General features: G+C 44.0%; 1 protein-coding gene across 1 annotated transcript in view; it reads left to right on the top strand.

The window, feature by feature from the left end:
- LOC136867178 (myosin light chain kinase family member 4) overlaps nt 1-17,409 on the top strand; it is a 75,174-nt gene extending 57,765 nt beyond the window's left edge. Inside the window, exon 2 of the mRNA XM_067144301.2 lies at nt 16,230-17,409. Within this exon, the coding sequence (XP_067000402.2) occupies nt 16,230-16,880 (651 nt within the window). The 3' untranslated portion in view covers nt 16,881-17,409. The remainder of the gene's footprint in view (nt 1-16,229) is intronic.
- The last annotated feature ends 609 nt before the right edge of the window (nt 17,410-18,018 follow it).

Here is an 18,018-nt window from a genome sequence, read left to right as displayed (position 1 = left end):
GGGAGACTACTGGCTAAAATGAGTGCAATTGGACTTGACAAGAGAGTGACTGTATGGTTGGCTATGTTTCTAGAAAATAGAACTCAGAGAATTAGAGTAGGCGAAGCTTTATCTGTCCCTGTAATAATTAAGAGGGGAATTCCTCAAGGCAGTATTATTGGACCTTTATGTTTTCTTATATATATCTATCAATCATATGAGTAAAGAAGTGGAATCACCGGGCGAGTTGGCCGTGCGCGTAGAGGCGCGCGGCTGTGAGCTTGCATCCGGGAGATAGTAGGTTCGAATCCCACTATCGACAGCCCTGAAAATGGTTTTCCGTGGTTTCCCATTTTCACACCAGGCAAATGCTGGGGCTGTACCTTAATTAAGGCCACGGCCGCTTCCTTCCAACTCCTAGGCCTTTCCCATCCCATCGTCGCCATAAGACCTATCTGTGTCGGTGCGACGTAAAGCCCCTAGCAAAAAAAAAAAAAGAAGTGGAATCAGAGATAAGGCTTTTTGCAGATGTTGTTATTCTGTACAGAGTAATAGATAAGTTACAATATTGTGAGTAATTACAAAATGACATCGCTAATGTTGTGAGTTGGACAGTAGGCAATGATACGATGATAAACGGCGTTGAAAGTCAGGTTGTGAGTTTCACAAATAGGAAAAGTCCTCTCAGTTTTAATTACTGCGTTGATGGGGTAAACATTCTCTTTGGGGATCATTGTAAATACCTAAAGAAAGATCTACCTTGGGGTACTCACATAAATATGATTGTAAATAAAGGGTACAGATCTCTGCACTTGGTTATGAGGGTATTTAGGAGTTGTAGTAAGGATGTAAGGGAGAGGGCATATCAGTCTCTGGTAAGACCCCAACTAGAGTAAGGTTCCAGGATTACTTGATTCAAGAACCAGAAACAATCCAAAGAAAATCAGCTCGATTTGTTCTGGGTAATTTCCGACAAAAGGGTAGCGTTACAAAAATGTTGCAAAGTTTGGGCTGGGAAGACTGGGAGAAAGGAGACGAGCTGCTCGACGAAGTGGTATGTTCCGAGCTGTCAGTGGAGAGATGGCGTGGGAGGACATCGGTAGACGAATAAGTTTGAGTGGTGTCTTGAAAAGTAGAAAAGATCAGAATATGAAGATAAAGTTGGAATTCAAGAGGACAAATTGGGGGTAAATATTCGTTTATATGGAGGGGAGTTAGTGATTAGAATAACTTACCAAGGAAGATGTTGAATAAATTTCCAGTTTCTTTGCAATCATTTATGAAAAGGCTAGGGAAACAACAAATAGGGAATCTGCCACCTGGGTGACTGCCCTAAATGCAAATCAGTAGCGATTGATTGATTGATTGATTGATTGATTGATTGATTGATTGATTGATTGATTGATTGATTGATTGATTGATTGATTGATTGATTGATTGATTGATTCAGTATGTGCGGACATGTTTACCTTGCTGTAAAGGCCGCAGTGTGTCGAATCATATCCCTCGTTAAGGGCAGATTAGACCAATGAATGGAGTAAGCTGTACCTGTTAAGTGATTGAATGAGTACCGTATAATATTGACAATGGTATTAACAACGAATTTTTGTCCACAGTCGGTGTTTACGTGATAATATCAACTAATTTATGAAGCTATCGGATGTTTCAGGAATGTCAGTTCTTCACAAAGGATGCCTATTCGAGTATATTTACCCCTTAGCTCCATTTCTTGATTCGTGGTCGAGGATGAGGCGAGATTACTTTTGCAGCATGTTTTACGACCGGATGCCCTTACCGACGCCAACGTCAGTTGAGTTGGGGAGCTGTTGAAAGATGAATGATGTTGAATGAAATTGGGTAAGGAGGCGTAAGGAATCGGTTGTGGCTTACGAATAGGAACTGGCCCGGCATTTGGCTTGAAGTAAATACAGTCACTCGCATAAGTATTCGTCCATCTGTCCTGTTCATATATTGAACATCAAAAAAAGCATTACAAGGCTTCGGGTACGTTCAGAAACAAATACGCAGTGCATATGCAATATATACGTACAATAATACCGGCAGAATATACATCTTGCACGTCAATACTATTTAGTAAATGATAATGAGTGTGGTTGGGCTAGGAAATGGCAACGTAAAAGTATTCGTCCACCTTGTGCACTGGCTTGTAGAACGAACCCATCATTGAGGAAATGAGACACATCACCAAGCTCAGTCCATCAGTGATACGGACAGTGTCGGTGAGTTAACATCTAGTGCATGCCTTGAGTATAATGGGTAAGATAAGGGAACGAACTGTTGTTGAACGCCAACGAATTATCCAACTCCACCAACTTGGTAATTCGCAACGAGTAATTGCTGAAAAAACCGGAATACCGCGAACTACAGTCGCAAGTATCATTCAGCGATATAAGACCAGTGCAACTGTACTCAACAGAGCAAGACCTGAGCGGCCAAGGAAGCTGACAGCACGCGAAGAGCGAAGCATTATACGCACCGTCCAGGCAAATCCCCATGTGTCTGCACCTGTGCTTCGAACAGAAGTACAAACCTCCACTGGGAAGAACATCAGTACCGACACCGTACGACGTGTGTTACACAGGGCTGGTTTGCAGGGGCGTACAAGTCGGAAGAAGCCCTGGATAAGTGAGGTGAACCGTAAGAAGAGGCTGGCGTTTGCCAAACAGTACGTTATGAAGCCACGGACGAGAGCACATTCTGTTTATATTGCTGTGGAAAGCGACGTGTATGGAGAAAGAAGAACGCCGAGCTCCAAAGTCAAAATCTGCAACCAACCGTAAAATATGGAGGAGGTTCCATAATGGTATGGGGGTGTATGTCGGCGGCTGGGGTAGGCAACTGCCATATAATACCTGAACGGATGGATAAGATGGTGTATTTGAATATATTAAAGCAACACTTACAACCCAGCGTAGCAAAATTAGGTCTTAGTAGTGGATACTTCTTCCAGCAAGATAATGACCCTAAGCACACTGCTCGGGTTGTTCGGGAATGGCTACTCTACAATACACCTCATGTGCTGCAGACACCACCCCAGTCCCCGGACTTAAACCATTTATGGGCGAAATTAAAGTGTGAATTGAGCAAGCAGCGTACTCCCAATAAAGAAGCTCTGAAGCAATCCTTCATGGAAGAATGGCACAAAATAGGCCCGGAAGTGACAGAAAAACTGGTGACATCCATGGTAAAACGCCTTCAAGCCGTGATTGATTCCAAAGGACGTTCGACGTGCTTCTGATACTTAGGCAATGACTGAACATTCTTTGAGTTCTTATTGTGGATGAATACTTATGCAACGTGACTTTCCTGCAAGCAGTGCGATTGTTTTTTATTTATTCCAAATGCCAGCGCTTAGGGTGCTATAAATTATGTCCTCAGCTGTTCAGATGGCAAATAAAACATACTATTACTTGTTTACAATTAACTTCTTTATTGTATTGGTGCTGTGGGCTATTGTCCTAGCATGACGAACGCGGATGAATACTTATGCGAGTGACTGTATGTTTAAACCACAGAAAACTGTTCTCAGGGAAGCCGACGGTGGGGCTCGAACCCACGCTTCTCCCGAATGCAGATCTTGGCTCCATAGCCGTAGCGCGTTAACATGCGCACCCGCTCCAAGTAGAATATGAAAATTTAAAAAGTTTGAGTAAAAGAGGATTTGAACCCTCACCGTGAAGTCAAATACAGTATCTACCCTGCACAATTCAACACAACTACTTGAAAGTGTGCAGCTTTTCGCATGATATCTCTTCGAAATATTTTAAATCTTTGTTGAATGCTCTAACAGGAGTAATTACGTAGCGAAAATCATCAAGTCTGCTGTATGCCACGTATGTGCCGCAGTTTATAATTAAATATGAAACACATGTTTCTATAAATAGCCTATCAATCACAGTCGCGATTAATCTGCATTTAGAACAGTCGCCCAGGTGGCAGCAGGCCATTTGCCTTGCCTTTTCTTAAATTATTTCAAAGAAGTTGGAAATTTAACAAACATCTCCCTTGGCAAATTACTCATATCCTTAATCCCTTTTCCTTCTTCTTCTTCTTATCCTTCTTCCTTTTCCTGTTTATCTTGCAGGGTTGTTTTTTCTCTCGGACTCAGCGAGAGATCCCACCTCTACCGCCTCAAGGGCAGTGTCCTAGAGCGTGAGACATTGGGTCGGGGATACACCTGGGGAGGATGACCAGTACCTCGCCCAGGCGGCCTTACCTGCTATGCTGAACAGGGGGCTTGCGGGGGGATGGGAATATTGGAAGGGATAGACAAGGAAGAGGAAAGGAAGCGGCCGTGGCCTTAAGTTAGTTACCATCCCGGCATTTGCCTGGAGGGGAAGTGGGAAACCACGGAAGACCACTTCCAGGGTGGCTGAGGTGGGAATCGAAGCTACATCTACTCAGTTGATCTCCCGAGGCTGAGTGGACCCCGTTCCAGCCCTCGCACCACGTTTCAAATTTCATGGCAGAGCCGGGAATCGAGCCCGGGCCTCTGGGGGTGGCAGCTAATCACACTAACCACTACACCACAGAGGCGGGCAATTCCTCTTCTTATAAACGAAAATTGTCCCCGATTTGTCCTCTACTTTCAAGCTTTTTCATCTACAAATATCATTCTTCACTGACAACTCAGAACATTCCGCTCACTCTAGCAATTGCGCTTCCTTACCCTCCAGTCTTTTCACCCCAAAGTTTGCAACATTTACATGACACTGCTCTTTAGTCGGATATCACCCAGAATAAATCGTGCTGTCTTCCTTTAGATCTCTTCCAGTTCTTGAATGAAGTAATCCTGGTGAGGGTCTCATACAATGCAACCATACTCTAATAGGGGTCTCACCAGTAATTTATAAACTCTCTCCTTTATATAATTACTGCAACGCCTGAATATCCTGATAACGGTAACAATTTATCCCGTACTAACTAATGTTTATAACATTCTAAAAATTAGAAATGATGAAATCTTACTTGGAAAGAGCGTCAGAATATTGATGTGGTGACATATGCCTGTAACTGGGTGTAACCTATCTCGTCTTCTGCGATTGCGTTCTGCCATTTTCTCTCAAAAACAATCAATCAGATACGTAATTCTCCACATAAATTTTAATTGAAAAGTTAACTCCGCTCTACGTAACAGGGTACAACATCTGTAAGATGGGCCTCACTGGCCATCTGCTGTACAACTTTTGCATTGTGCGAGGAAGCCTGTACCGGTTCTTAAGATGTCGCGTAAGATATGACCGGATACTACTATTCTTCTTCTTCTTCTTTTGCTACCGCTTTTTCCCACACCAGTGGGGTCGCGGGTGCTAACTGAGTAGCACATGTGGATTTGGCCCTGTTTTACGGCCAGATGCCCTTCCTGACGCCAACCCTATATGAAGGGATGGAATCACTATTGCGTGTTTCTGTGGTGGTTCGTAGTGTGGTGTGTTGTCTGAATATGATGAGGAGAGTGTTGGGATGGACACATGCACCCAGTCCCCGAGCCAGAAGTATTAATCAGAAGCGATTAAAATCCCCGACTTGGCCGGGAATCGAACCCGGGACCCCTCTTAACCGAAGGCCAGTACGCTGACCTTTCAGCCAACGAGTCGACGACCGGATACGACTATAAAGATATTTAATTCCTAGCAAGTTGCATATGTTCGAGAAAATATACAGCTACAACTTGCTTTCCGTCGCACCGACACACGTACGTAGGTCTTATGGCCACGATGGAATAGGAAAAGGCTAGGAGTGAGAAGGAAGCGGTCGTGGCCTTCATTAAGGTACAACCCCAGTATTTGCCTGGTGTGAAAATGGGAAACCACGGAAAACCATCTTCAGGGCTGTCGACAGTGCGGTTCCAACACACTGTCTCCTGAATGCTAGCCGACAGCTGCGCGACCCTAACCGCACAGCCAATTCGCTCCATTGAGAAAATATAGGTACAGATGATTTATCCGGTATGTACTGCATATGATGTCCGGGCTAGAAGTAATGAAAATCGCATCCTTTCGTTTTAGCACCCATAAGATGTATTCAATTTATTTGTCCAGCACTGTGCAAAGTAACTCAAGGAATGTTATCTACGTTGTTACACCATTTGTAGCTCTACAGATACCTAAGTGGTATGCAAGCTCTTGCCACGTGTTTATAAGCATTTGCGTCGTTCTAAGTTCAACTGCTTCAATGATACGTTGTCTCAAATCGGGCAGATCTCCAACTTTTTTCATGTACACAACGTTCTTAATAAACCCCCATGCAAATACGTCTTTAAGCAGGTCAAATCCAGAGGTAGAGGAACCTGGCAGCAGAGGCCCCTCTTGCTATACAACGTCCAAGAAAACCGTTGTTCAGGAATGGGATAACATCTCTGAGGAAGGTGAGGTGGGGCTCCACCCTGCTGGGATGCGAAATTAGGAGGTATCTGTTAGACGGCAGCGTATTCCAACATAGGAGTGTCTTGTCACTGTCTCAGTGAGGGGGGGGGGGATCGGCTGATCACACCATGGTTATGCAACTAGCCCACCTGATGGTCTATGGTCTGACACCGTGGTTAGCCGGTTCGAGTCCCGTTGGCGGAAAAATCATCAGAATGTTCCCGGCAGGGCAGGAGAGGTGATGGTATACAATTTCTAATCACTAGCTAGTATGCGAAAAGCTTCTCTGCAGAGTTCATTTGGCAAATTACACTGGTGATGGTGATTCGTCCGTCGGATAGACACGTTAAGCCTTGAACAAACTCCTTGGTGTTATTCGGCAGGAGTTATGCTAAGCGCTGATACCGGGTTTCACCATCTCCCTAATAATAATAATAATAATAATAATAATAATAATAATAATAATAATAATAATAATAATCTGAAATCCAGACGCGCAGGGGTTGCCCATGGGTGTCAACTAGAAAGATCTGTGCCAGGTGAGCCGTTCATGCCTTAGGACAGTCACGTCACTAAAATACAATAAATAAATAAATAAATAAATAAATAAATAAATAAATAAATAAATAAATAAATAAATAAATAAATAAATAAATAAATAAATAAATGTGTATGCAGTCATAACCAGACATTTAATTTTGGTGTGTCCCCTTCATACTCGATCACTTGGTGCGGTTTCTCACTATCCCAAACGGCTACCTGCTTGTACCGGAAGCATAAAACGTTATTTCATCAGCGAGTAGCTTCAAATAAAAAATGCTCTTTTATTCGATATGACAGCATTTTAAATCAAAATCCATTTTCGGTAAAAATGTTGCAAACTCATGTCCTCGTTCCAATGAAAATTACTTATAATGTACTTTAATTTCTTATTGTCCTTATGGATTAATCAGTAATCTGAGTGAACCTTTGTTGTTTCCCTGGTATAAGGGTACACCCCCAATGGAGGTGAGCTGTATGTACTATTTTAACCACACTCCAGTCTTCTTGTCATTCACAAATCTCTGGCAGTACCGTTACACTACGGAGGCGGACTCTTTTCCGGTGATCAAGTAGTTTACGGTGAAGTAGGAGCTGCACGCATTGTACTTTTACTCTCTGCAGTCCAACAAGAGTAAGTCACGCTATTTTATCGATTTAGCATTTAACTACAAACATACATACTGGTGCTGAATAGTTTTCACATTATAAGCTAGTATTTTTGTATACCTCAAGCGCGGACAAGGCGTGTACCTCAAAAGTGTGCTATGCCTTCTAACAGTAATTACAGTGATTGTTAAGTTAGTGATATAAGGAATCCACAGAAGAAGCTACGTAATAAATAAATACTTCGTTGTTCGAGAAATGAGGACAGCAACAACAATTTTAGTGTTGTTTGTTTTGTCGCTTACCGTATGACAAAAGGGAGACGAGTTGTGACATGTTTCGTGAAGAAAATACAGAAACGGTACTTTTCTTCGCTTATATTGATTAAGCCGTCAACGACAGACCCCAGGTATACGAGGAAGAAACGTTGAGAATAAAAAAGTTTTAACAGCAAATAACTGTTTGTAAAAGATAACCCTTAATAAACTTTCTTATATTATAGTTTGCAGTAAAAAAAGAGTCTTAGAAATCAAATTTTGAGATTAATCACACAATCCTTATCAAAATTATTTGTTTGTTCACCTCAATAACGTAAAGATACAATATGCAATGTGTATGTCTGGTTTAGCAGTTATCGTTGTTGTAGTAAGAAGTGCAGGAATGGTTTACACTGACTGACAGAGCAAATGCAACACCAAGAAGGAGTGGTCAGAACTTTATGCCAATTGCAGGGTAGACTGACGTCACTGAGGTATGCTCATGATGTGAAATGCGCCGCTGTGCTGCGCACGTAGCGAACGATAAATAGGACACGGCGTTGGCGAATGGCCCACTTCGTACCGAGATTTCTCAGCCGACAGTCATTGTAGAACGTGTTGTCGTGTGCCACAGGACACGTGTATAGCTAAGAATGCCAGGCCGCCGTCAACGGAGGCATTTCCAGCAGACAGACGACTTTACGAGGAGTATGGTGATCGGGCTGAGAAGGGCAGGTTGGTCGCTTCGTCAAATCGCAGCCGATACCCATAGGGATGTGTCCACGGTGCAGCGCCTGTGGCGAAGATGGTTGGCGCAGGGACATGTGGCACGTGCGAGGGGTCCAGGCGCAGCCCGAGTGACGTCAGCACGCGAGGATCGGCGCATCCGCCGCCAAGCGGTGGCAGCCCCGCACGCCACGTCAACCGCCATTCTTCAGCATGTGCAAGACACCCTAGCTGTTCCAATATCGACCAGAACAATTTGCCGTCGATTGGTTGAAGGAGGCCTGCACTCCCGGCGTCCGCTCAGAAGACTACCATTGACTCCACAGCATAGACGTGCACGCCTGGCATGGTGCCGGGCTAGAGCGACTTGGATGAGGGAATGGCGGAACGTCGTGTTCTCCGATGAGTCACGCTTCTGTTCTGTCAGTGATAGTCACCGCAGACGAGTGTGGCGTCGGCGTGGAGAAAGGTTAAATCCGGCAGTAACTGTGGAGCGCCCTACCGCTAGACAACGCGGCATCATGGTTTGGGGCGCTATTGCGTATGATTCCACGTCACCTCTAGTGCGTATTCAAGGCACGTTAAATGCCCACCGCTACGTGCAGCATGTGCTGCGGCCGGTGGCACTCCCGTACCTTCAGGGGCTGCCCAATGCTCTGTTTCAGCAGGATAATGCCCGCCCACACACTGCTCGCATCTCCCAACAGGCTCTACGAGGTGTACAGATGCTTCCGTGGCCAGCGTACTCTCCGGATCTCTCACCAATCGAACACGTGTGGGATCTCATTGGACGCCGTTTGCAAACTCCGCCCCAGCCTCGTACGGACGACCAACTGTGGCAAATGGTTGACAGAGAATGGAGAACCATCCCTCAGGACACCATCCGCACTCTTATTGACTCTGTACCTCGACGTGTTTCTGCGTGCATCGCCGCTCGCGGTGGTCCTACATCCTACTGAGTCGATGCCGTGCGCATTGTGTAACCTGCAAATCGGTTTGAAATAAACATCAATTATTCCTCCGTGCCGTCTCTGTTTTTTCCCCAACTTTCATCCCTTTCGAACCACTCCTTCTTGGTGTTGCATTTGCTCTGTCAGTCAGTGTAATTACGTCCACCTCTGTGGTTTAGTGTTTAGTGTGATTACCTGCCATCCCGGAGACCTGGGTAAGATTCCCGGCTCTGCCACGAAATTTGAAGTGGTACGAAGCCTGGAACGGGGTCCACTCAGCCTCGGGAGGTCAACTGAGTAGAGGGGTTTCAATTCCCTCCTCAGCCATTCACGAAGTGGTTTTCCGTGGTTTCCCACTTCTCCTCCAGGCAAATGCCGAGACGGTACCTAACTTAAGGTCTATCCCTTCCTATCTTCCTATCCCCTACAGGGCCCCTGTTCACCAGAGTAGATGAGGCTGCCGTGGCGAGGCACTGGTCCTCCTCCCCGGTTGTATACCCTGACCCAAAGTCTCACGCTCCAGGACACTGCCCTTGAGGCGTTAGAGATGGGATCCCTCGCTAAGTCTGAGGGAAAAACCAACCCTAAAAGATAAACGGATTAATAATTAAAGAAAGAAAGGAAGATGGTTCAATTACCACATGGGGAAGAAAGGAGCGAGCTAACAAGCAGGCGGCCGGCAGGTCCTTGGAAGAAGGTAGGACTGAGCTACGAACAGTGCATAAAACAACTCATGTCATCTACAGGGAAATCTCGTAAGCACTGTCACTATAAATTTAAATTTGTTCCGGGGTGAAGATGGCGTGGGTCAGTCAATAAAGGACTTGGCGTCGTGAAGGGTTTTTACTTCGGTTATTGCCCTGCTCCATGGTTAAATGGTAACGTGCTGAACTTTGATCCAATGGGTCCCGGCTTCGATTTTCGGCCGGGTTGGTGATTTTAGCTTTTATTGGTTAATTCCCCTGGCTGGGGGGCGTGGATATTTGTGCCGTCTTCAACATTAGAATTCGTCTTACAATAGGTACGGTCCCATCTTCACAGATGCGCTGATCGTGAACTCGACAGTCCTGCACCAGACCTCTCCGGAGGCCATTCCACATTATTATACCTCAGTTATTTAGGTCTTGGAGGAGACCTTCGGGCTAGACACCGCGTGGTCAGCGGAGGACAACAACCTTCTACTCATTCAGTATCCAGTCACGGAGAAAGTCTTCCAAGGAGACCAGATAAGCAGATCGTGAGAATGTGCTGCATACCTCCTCGTTCTGCGTACACTGAATATATAGCCGTGTAACTCAGAGTCCATAGTTTACCCACGGACGATTGTTTCAGTTACTGACGCATCTTTTGTTATTCTTTAATATGTTGCCAACGGCCGTAGCCGTGTTGAAACACCGGATCCCGTGAGATCTCCGAAGTTATAACAACATTGGGCGTGGTCAAGATTTGGATGGGGTGCCACGCGCTGTTGGTGGGGGTAAGGGAATGGAGGAGCGGAAAGGAACTGGCTACCCTACCGTACGTAAACTCCGGCTCAGGCATACCTCTGCGGAGGTTTGGACCTGCCTTCGGGCAGAATACACCCTTTTTTAATAAGTTAACCAGAGAACACGTGTTCCCACTTGAACTAGAGTGTTAGGCAGCCATGGCCGTAGTTAGAATTAGGTTGGGTGACAAGATGAGAAACCATGAAGACAAAGCGAGAGAGAGAGATGGAGAGAGAGGGGAAGGCAAACGGAAGAATAGAGTGATAATCCCGAGAGAAACTTAAGAGACTGGAGCGAGAGGAGTTTTATTGAAGTATAATGCATTAATCAGGAATTGTAAACAGATTGAAGGAACTGGTACAAAGGAGCAATACCGGGAATGATCTCAGATTCTCATCGGCTGTCTAAGCGACCAGAGAAAATGAGTGTTAGTGGGGGAGATGTATAAAACGGGAAATTTTACAGGGTTCTATTAAGGCAGTTATATGGATTGAAGGAAGGATTATCTAATAACCATGATTCTTACACTGGCTCATATGGGAACAGTGCGAGAGACAGAGAAAAACGAGCGTTATGGCAGGATTATATAATAGCCGTGATTCTTACGCAGGTTCATATAGAACAGTTCCAGTTTCGAAATGACAAATACAGTGCAATCTGGTACAAGGAGAAGATTATCTTGAACGCGAAACCCCTAACAGTGGTTCCACTTCTGGTAATGTTAAAGTGGGTATGATTATGTAGTTTAAAGTGGGTATGATTATGTAGTTATACTTCCCCTCAATGCCTTTGCTGGCGAGATGTAGTGTTTACAGTGCACTATGCCTTCTGGTATGGGCTATATCAAATTTGTTACTTTCATTGACCTGTCACAGTCTCATCCTTGGCTTTGACAATATGAAAGTGACTGAGGTATGAGTGATGCTAGTAATACCATTCCTTATGCAGCCAGTCCCTGTTATGAATGGTGTGAAAATATCGCTCATAGGGTCAGTTGGTGCATACATTTCAGTGGGCTTGGCAGACTGGTATGTAAGAGCAACTGCTGGCTCGGTGAGGAAAGCAACGGGAAACTACCTCACTCCTCGTTTCCCTAGTACGCCTCTTCAGTGACGCCTAGGCTATTTATGACAGCTGTTGGCGAAGCTGCAGAGGATCAAACCAGCCTTCGGGCTGATTACCCAACATACACATACATACACTTCCCCTCAAAGCCTGAAGGTGGTTTTACGTTTCCCAGCATTTTCTTGGTATGAATGTACAATAATATTATATTAACAAGCAAAATTATTTGAACGTTTTACTGTTATCTTCAGGTAGTGGACTAGTGGTGGTAATGATGATGATTATTATTATATTTTTTGTGTCGCACTGACACAGACAGCTCTTGTGGCTATGACTGCATAGGAGGGACCTAGGAGTGTGGTCGTAATTAAGTCCTTTGTTAATATACTATTATGCTACTGCTACTAATACTGTACCCACAATTCACTTCTCAGGGATCTTCAAGCCATTCTCTGGTAAAGTTCCTAATCATGTTTCTGTTCTCAGATAACATTCTACCGAGCAAGTGGCCGTGCGGTTAGGGGCACGCAGCTGTGAGCTTGCATTCGGGAGATAGTGGGTTCGAACCCCATTTTCGGCAGCCCTGAATATATTTTTCCGTACTTTCCCATTTTCACAACAGACAATTGCTGGGGCTGTACCTTAATTAAGGCCACGGCTGCTTCCTTCCCACTCCTTGCCCTTTCTTATCCCATCGTCGCCATAAGACCTGTCTGTGCCGGTGCGACGTAAAAGAAACACATTCTCAAACGCTCAATACGTTATCCTGATGTTATTCCTTCCTTCCTCGAACCGCCCCTATGTGAGCTTACCAGTCTACCCCTCCAAGTACGAGGCTGCGTGCAGTGGAAGCCTTTACCTTCCACCCTACCAAAGGCCTACATGGCCTGTAAAGATGGGATCGGATTGGGCTCCTTTCATACGTTTTTTGAGTGTTCCAGGGTTAGGATTTTTAGGTGCAAATTTCAGATTTAAAAAAGGAAGGGAAAGTTGCTCAAATAAGGTAAAAAAAGGTGCTCAAATAAGGTGCTGGTTTATTCAACTAATTCAACGATTTCTCTTTCCTCTACTCGAATTACAAACAAGTACATCAAATTATCACTCATCAAAAGAAGGAAAAAACATGAAGCTATTATACTTCAAAACGTTAAACATCTCTACATTTTTAAAAGTTAGTCTGTTTCTATTAGGAGATAGAATGTCTTTGTAGATGCTAAAGTTTCTTTCGACACTCACAGAAACCAGTGGGGCAAACATTGTATTCACTCGGGATGACAACTCTACAGATGTGGCGAATTCCTCAATGTCTGGATTCTTCTGAAGATTATACTCAAGTTTGTCTTTGGCAAAGCCATTTAAGTGCTCCCTCACGGAAGTAAAAATATCCCATTGTTTTCCTTTTCCAGACCTTGTTCTTCTAATCGTTTAATAACTGCAGTCAGGTACTTGTAACTATGGAACCTAAAAATCCTAACGTTGGTTATGACATGAATTCTCGGCTCGACGGAGTACCTGACGATGTAGGTATTTCTTATACGTGCATAGGGAGACTATTGAAATGCTTGACAGAACATTACAACACATAATTTTCGTTTTAATGAGCAAATTCAATGTATTTATTTATTTATTTATTTATTTGCAACATTTTATTAGCTCCTCCAATAAGGCTCGCAAGTATATCGGGGTTTGAAGTTGTTCAGAAATGAGAGGCAGGCAAGCAAATTTACGTCATTATTAAAGTTAATCCATACGCCACAAGACCGTCAGTTTTAAGTGGAATCCGATCAATTACGACGTGGGGTCCCATTTCAAAAATGTGACTCTCATTGGTCGGATTTGAAACGTAATTGCCTCGGTGAGAAGCAACGAAATCGCTCGGCTTCACGCCCACTGAATGAGTAAACATACAACCTACTGCGCAAAGGACTCGTGCCAAATTTCCATTGTATATTTTCTCATAGCTTCGTCGTTTATTCAGGGCCATCAGCATATTATAACCATGACTTTATATGCGTGTAAAAATCATTGCGAGTTATAGCTGATGTAAATGAATTGTCATCTGGACTAATAGTGGGGAAGCAGCTGTTGGCCAGAGTCAAAAAACAAGTGAGGTTTGGAAAGCAGCCATGCTCTTTCTTAGCATCACAAGATAAATTCCAAGTCTATTACTCGTGCTATGATTGCGTGTATCACAGTGAGTGATGAGGTAGTTCCCGAAGCTCTCTATACTGCGGTATGCCACTGGGTCAATGGACTTCTGCCAACAGCAAGTAATTTACAGTATTTGCTATAATTATCACAGAAAGAGGCAAAAAGTAGTGAACTTTACATATTCACCAAATAAAGTCATGAACTACAATGTAAATAAAAAACTTCCTTTGTAAAATAGGAAGTTAAGGCATGAGAATATAAATAAAAATGTCTATTAAGGCTTTCGCATCCACGGATCAAAAATTAACAGTAATAAGAACCTTTTGGCTTATTAGGCAGTGTGTGGGCAGCATTTCGCCCATAGCGTACCACTGGGCTCCTCAAATGGACTGGTACACCTTTCCAAGACACTGCCTAATGGTAAAGTAAACTCGTGTCCTCATTCCGAGGTGGTGCAGCTCTTTTCAGGCACACCCCCACTGGAGGCGAACTGCATGTACCATTTCAACCACACACCAGCCCTCCCGCCATTCCTAAATTTCTGGCAGTACCGGGAATCGAACGCGGGCCCCCGAGGACGGCAGCTAATAACACTAACCGTTACGCTACGGAGGCGGACACTGCCTAATGGTGACAGACGGTTAACTACTTAAAAGCCAAGAAGGTGACGCCCTCTCTCTATCCACAAGGCGAGATTTGGATAATTACAGACGATTTGGTGAAGGAGAGTAGCTACTACTACTACTACTACTACTACTACTACTACTACTACTACTAAAAGTGTTCATTCCATCCCTGATGGGGCGGTGGGCCTTGTAGACGGTAACGCCGCCTCTCAGGCTAGGAAGATTGGATTCGGTGAAGGTGAGAGCCTCTAAGAAATAATGCCTAATGTCTGGCTCTCCTATATAAGAGCCAAAGGAACGAACGGTATTTCTACCCCTCCGGCATGACAATTTTAAACACTTTTGTTTTCCACGCATTATTTTCCTCTTTCTGAACTCAGGAGGTATAACGGGAAGTTGCTAAAGATGGCTCCCAGTAGTTCTTCCAGAAGCATTATGAACGCTGTCAAACCCAAGGGGATTGTGGTGAATCTCAGATACTTTACTTATTTTTCTTACGATCATCACCATCAACATCATTATTTATTAGTTTAAGGTCGCACCGACTCAGATGAGTTTCGAAAGTGCATTAATGTTTCGAAGTATTTGCGCTAAAGAACTGTATACCAAGTCCCTGAACTTTTAGATCCTCCTCACCTGATACCACAGGGCGCCACTACACGCGATACTTGACGTGTTCGGTCGTTCTACTCCGTATTTCTCCATTTAGCACACAGAATTCAATCCTGCTTGTTGACTCAACCAGTTCCTTCCTCCCACAAACTCCATTAACGTTAATGACCTTCCTTCGCATGCCAAATCGTTCCTGTCTTAATAAAAGATACAAGGGCATAATTTTAAAGTTCTATAAACATCTGCTGTTTTTATGTTCTATACAAAACACGCGAGAAAAAAGGAGGACTCTTCTTCTTCTAATAATAATCATTATCACTGATGTGGATGTGCAGCTCTTTAGAGGTTTATCTTCTACGCTCTATTTTTCAAGACTGAATCTCATCATATTTGGTTGGTATTTAATAGTTCTTAGGCCTAAATGCTAGATTTTTTTCAGTATCCTCCTATCTTATATTAAATAATATCTTTACAAACTGAAACTCTAATACTCCTGCGGCTTTAGAGATAAACAGCAGCCGAAGCAAAACGTGTAACTCAAATGCTTTGCTTTCCTTCTTCTTTTTCTTCTTCTCTGATGACGACGATGGTGATTTGTTACGTAATGCGGTCATTTCGTTCGCAATACCGAAGCGCTTCTACCTTCCGTTGTGAACTCGTGGAGATGACGCACGATGACTGTCAGATATTCTCGGTTGTTTTAGTTGTGTTGTTTTGGCAGTGGCGTGACTTTGAAATAGTTAAGTATCCATAACTGTCTGTTGGATTGTGTTTACAGGTGCAGAACCTTCCTAAACTAATGGTGCATGAGTTGAATGCAGAATGTTTATTCAATTGTTGGCAGGTGCGGGATGAAGTGGAGATGCTGAACCAGCTCCGACACAAACGGATCGTGCAGCTGTTCGCCGCCTATGAGGGTCCTCGTGAGGTGGTTATGGTGACCCAGTACCTGTCCGGTGGTGAGGTGACGGAGCGTGTAGGAGCGCCGGAGAGCGAGTGTGCCTACATGATCCGCCAGGTGTGCGAGGCGCTGAGGTACATCCACAGGATACCTGTCGTCCACCTCGACCTCAAGCCCGAGAACATCATGTGCATGTCACGTGACACCAACGACGTCATGCTCATCGACTTCGGCGTGGCGCGAGCCCTCTCTTCGGAAGTTCCGGTTCGCATGCTCTTTGGTACCCCGGAGTTCGTCCCGCCAGAAGTGATAGCTCGAGAACCCGTGGGAACGGACTGTGATATGTGGGCTGTCGGTGTAGTGGCCTTCATCTTGCTCTCAGGTCTGTCGCCCTTCCTAGGAGACGACGATGCCGATACGTTCGCTAATGTCGTGAAACTAGACTACGACTTCCAGGATGAAGCTTTCGATGGGGTATCAGAGGACGCCAAGGACTTTATCAGCCGGCTGCTGGTGAGGCGTAAGGATGGACGTATGACCGCGAAGGAGTGTCTTCAGCACCGCTGGCTCACCAGGCGGCAGGACAATTCCTGAACAGGAGGTCAATTAAAGATCCTTGATACAATGTCGACATGGCAGTCAAGGAGGCCACACACTATTCTTCTGGTGCCACGTTCCAGAGAAAGAAACATTCCTTTTTGTCCAGTGTGAGGTAGATGAGCAGTGGTTGCCACGAAGGTCAAAGAATTTTGATGGCGTTTTTCGTGCACTCTCTCTGTTCTTTCAACTTCACTAGGGTATTTCATTCCATCAATTCGTCCTACTCAAAGGAACTAACAGATGTTCAGGAAATCCATAAGTATCAACATGAGATGAACTCAATGTAATAGAAATCCAGGTATCTGCACAGCATTCATATTCTACTCTGAGACTGGCAGTTTATTTAAGATATTTCACCTAACTCGGTTCAGTGTGATTCGTTAAGGCTACGTTCAGAAGTTAATAGTATACTAAATCTGTGAAGGTGATTATGTTGACACATTAGACACTAAATATTGTAAAGAATAAAAATTATTGTATGAAAAATGTATAATATAATTTACTTACAATTTTGTAGAAATCAAGTCTTTCTTCCATCCAAGTTAGACATATGAAGGTAAATGACATTGTTTTCATCCTGTAAATAATATGGATATTTTCACGCCTAGTTTGCTCGAGAAATAGAAAGTCAAAACCCACAAATGTTCAAGACAATCAATATAATGTTTCACTTACTTAAATACCAACTCTACACGCTGATAAACACATTTTGTCATATTGGTGGTACGAAAATAAAAAACGCAGTATACGTAGTATTGATAAAACTATTTTTAAATCGGACTAGTACAGGTAGAGCATTTGAACTACGAGCCAGCCGCACCGTATTTTTCCTAGTGGTGACACGAGAACCGTTAGCAGACTTCAATGCACGGGAAGTGCGCGCGCGAATATGTATTATGGAACTAACCACCAATATTTTTTGTGAGAAAGTATTTTTCTTTTTGAGACCCTACTTTAATAGGGTAAAATACTTTACGGATACATTTGTAAGAATGTACTACTGTTATTAACTTACACAAAAATAATTGCGACGCATTAAATAAAATCTTCCTTGAAAATTGTACCAACAATTGTGGAACGATTTGTTCTGGGTGCCTTCCGGAAAAAGAGTAATGTGTACTGGGAGGGCTTG

Source organism: Anabrus simplex, chromosome 3 (assembly GCF_040414725.1).
Source record: "Anabrus simplex isolate iqAnaSimp1 chromosome 3, ASM4041472v1, whole genome shotgun sequence".
Lineage (NCBI taxonomy): Eukaryota > Metazoa > Arthropoda > Insecta > Orthoptera > Tettigoniidae > Anabrus > Anabrus simplex.
Note: the sequence above shows the minus strand (reverse complement) of the source record. Positions and strands in the feature narration are given on the sequence as shown.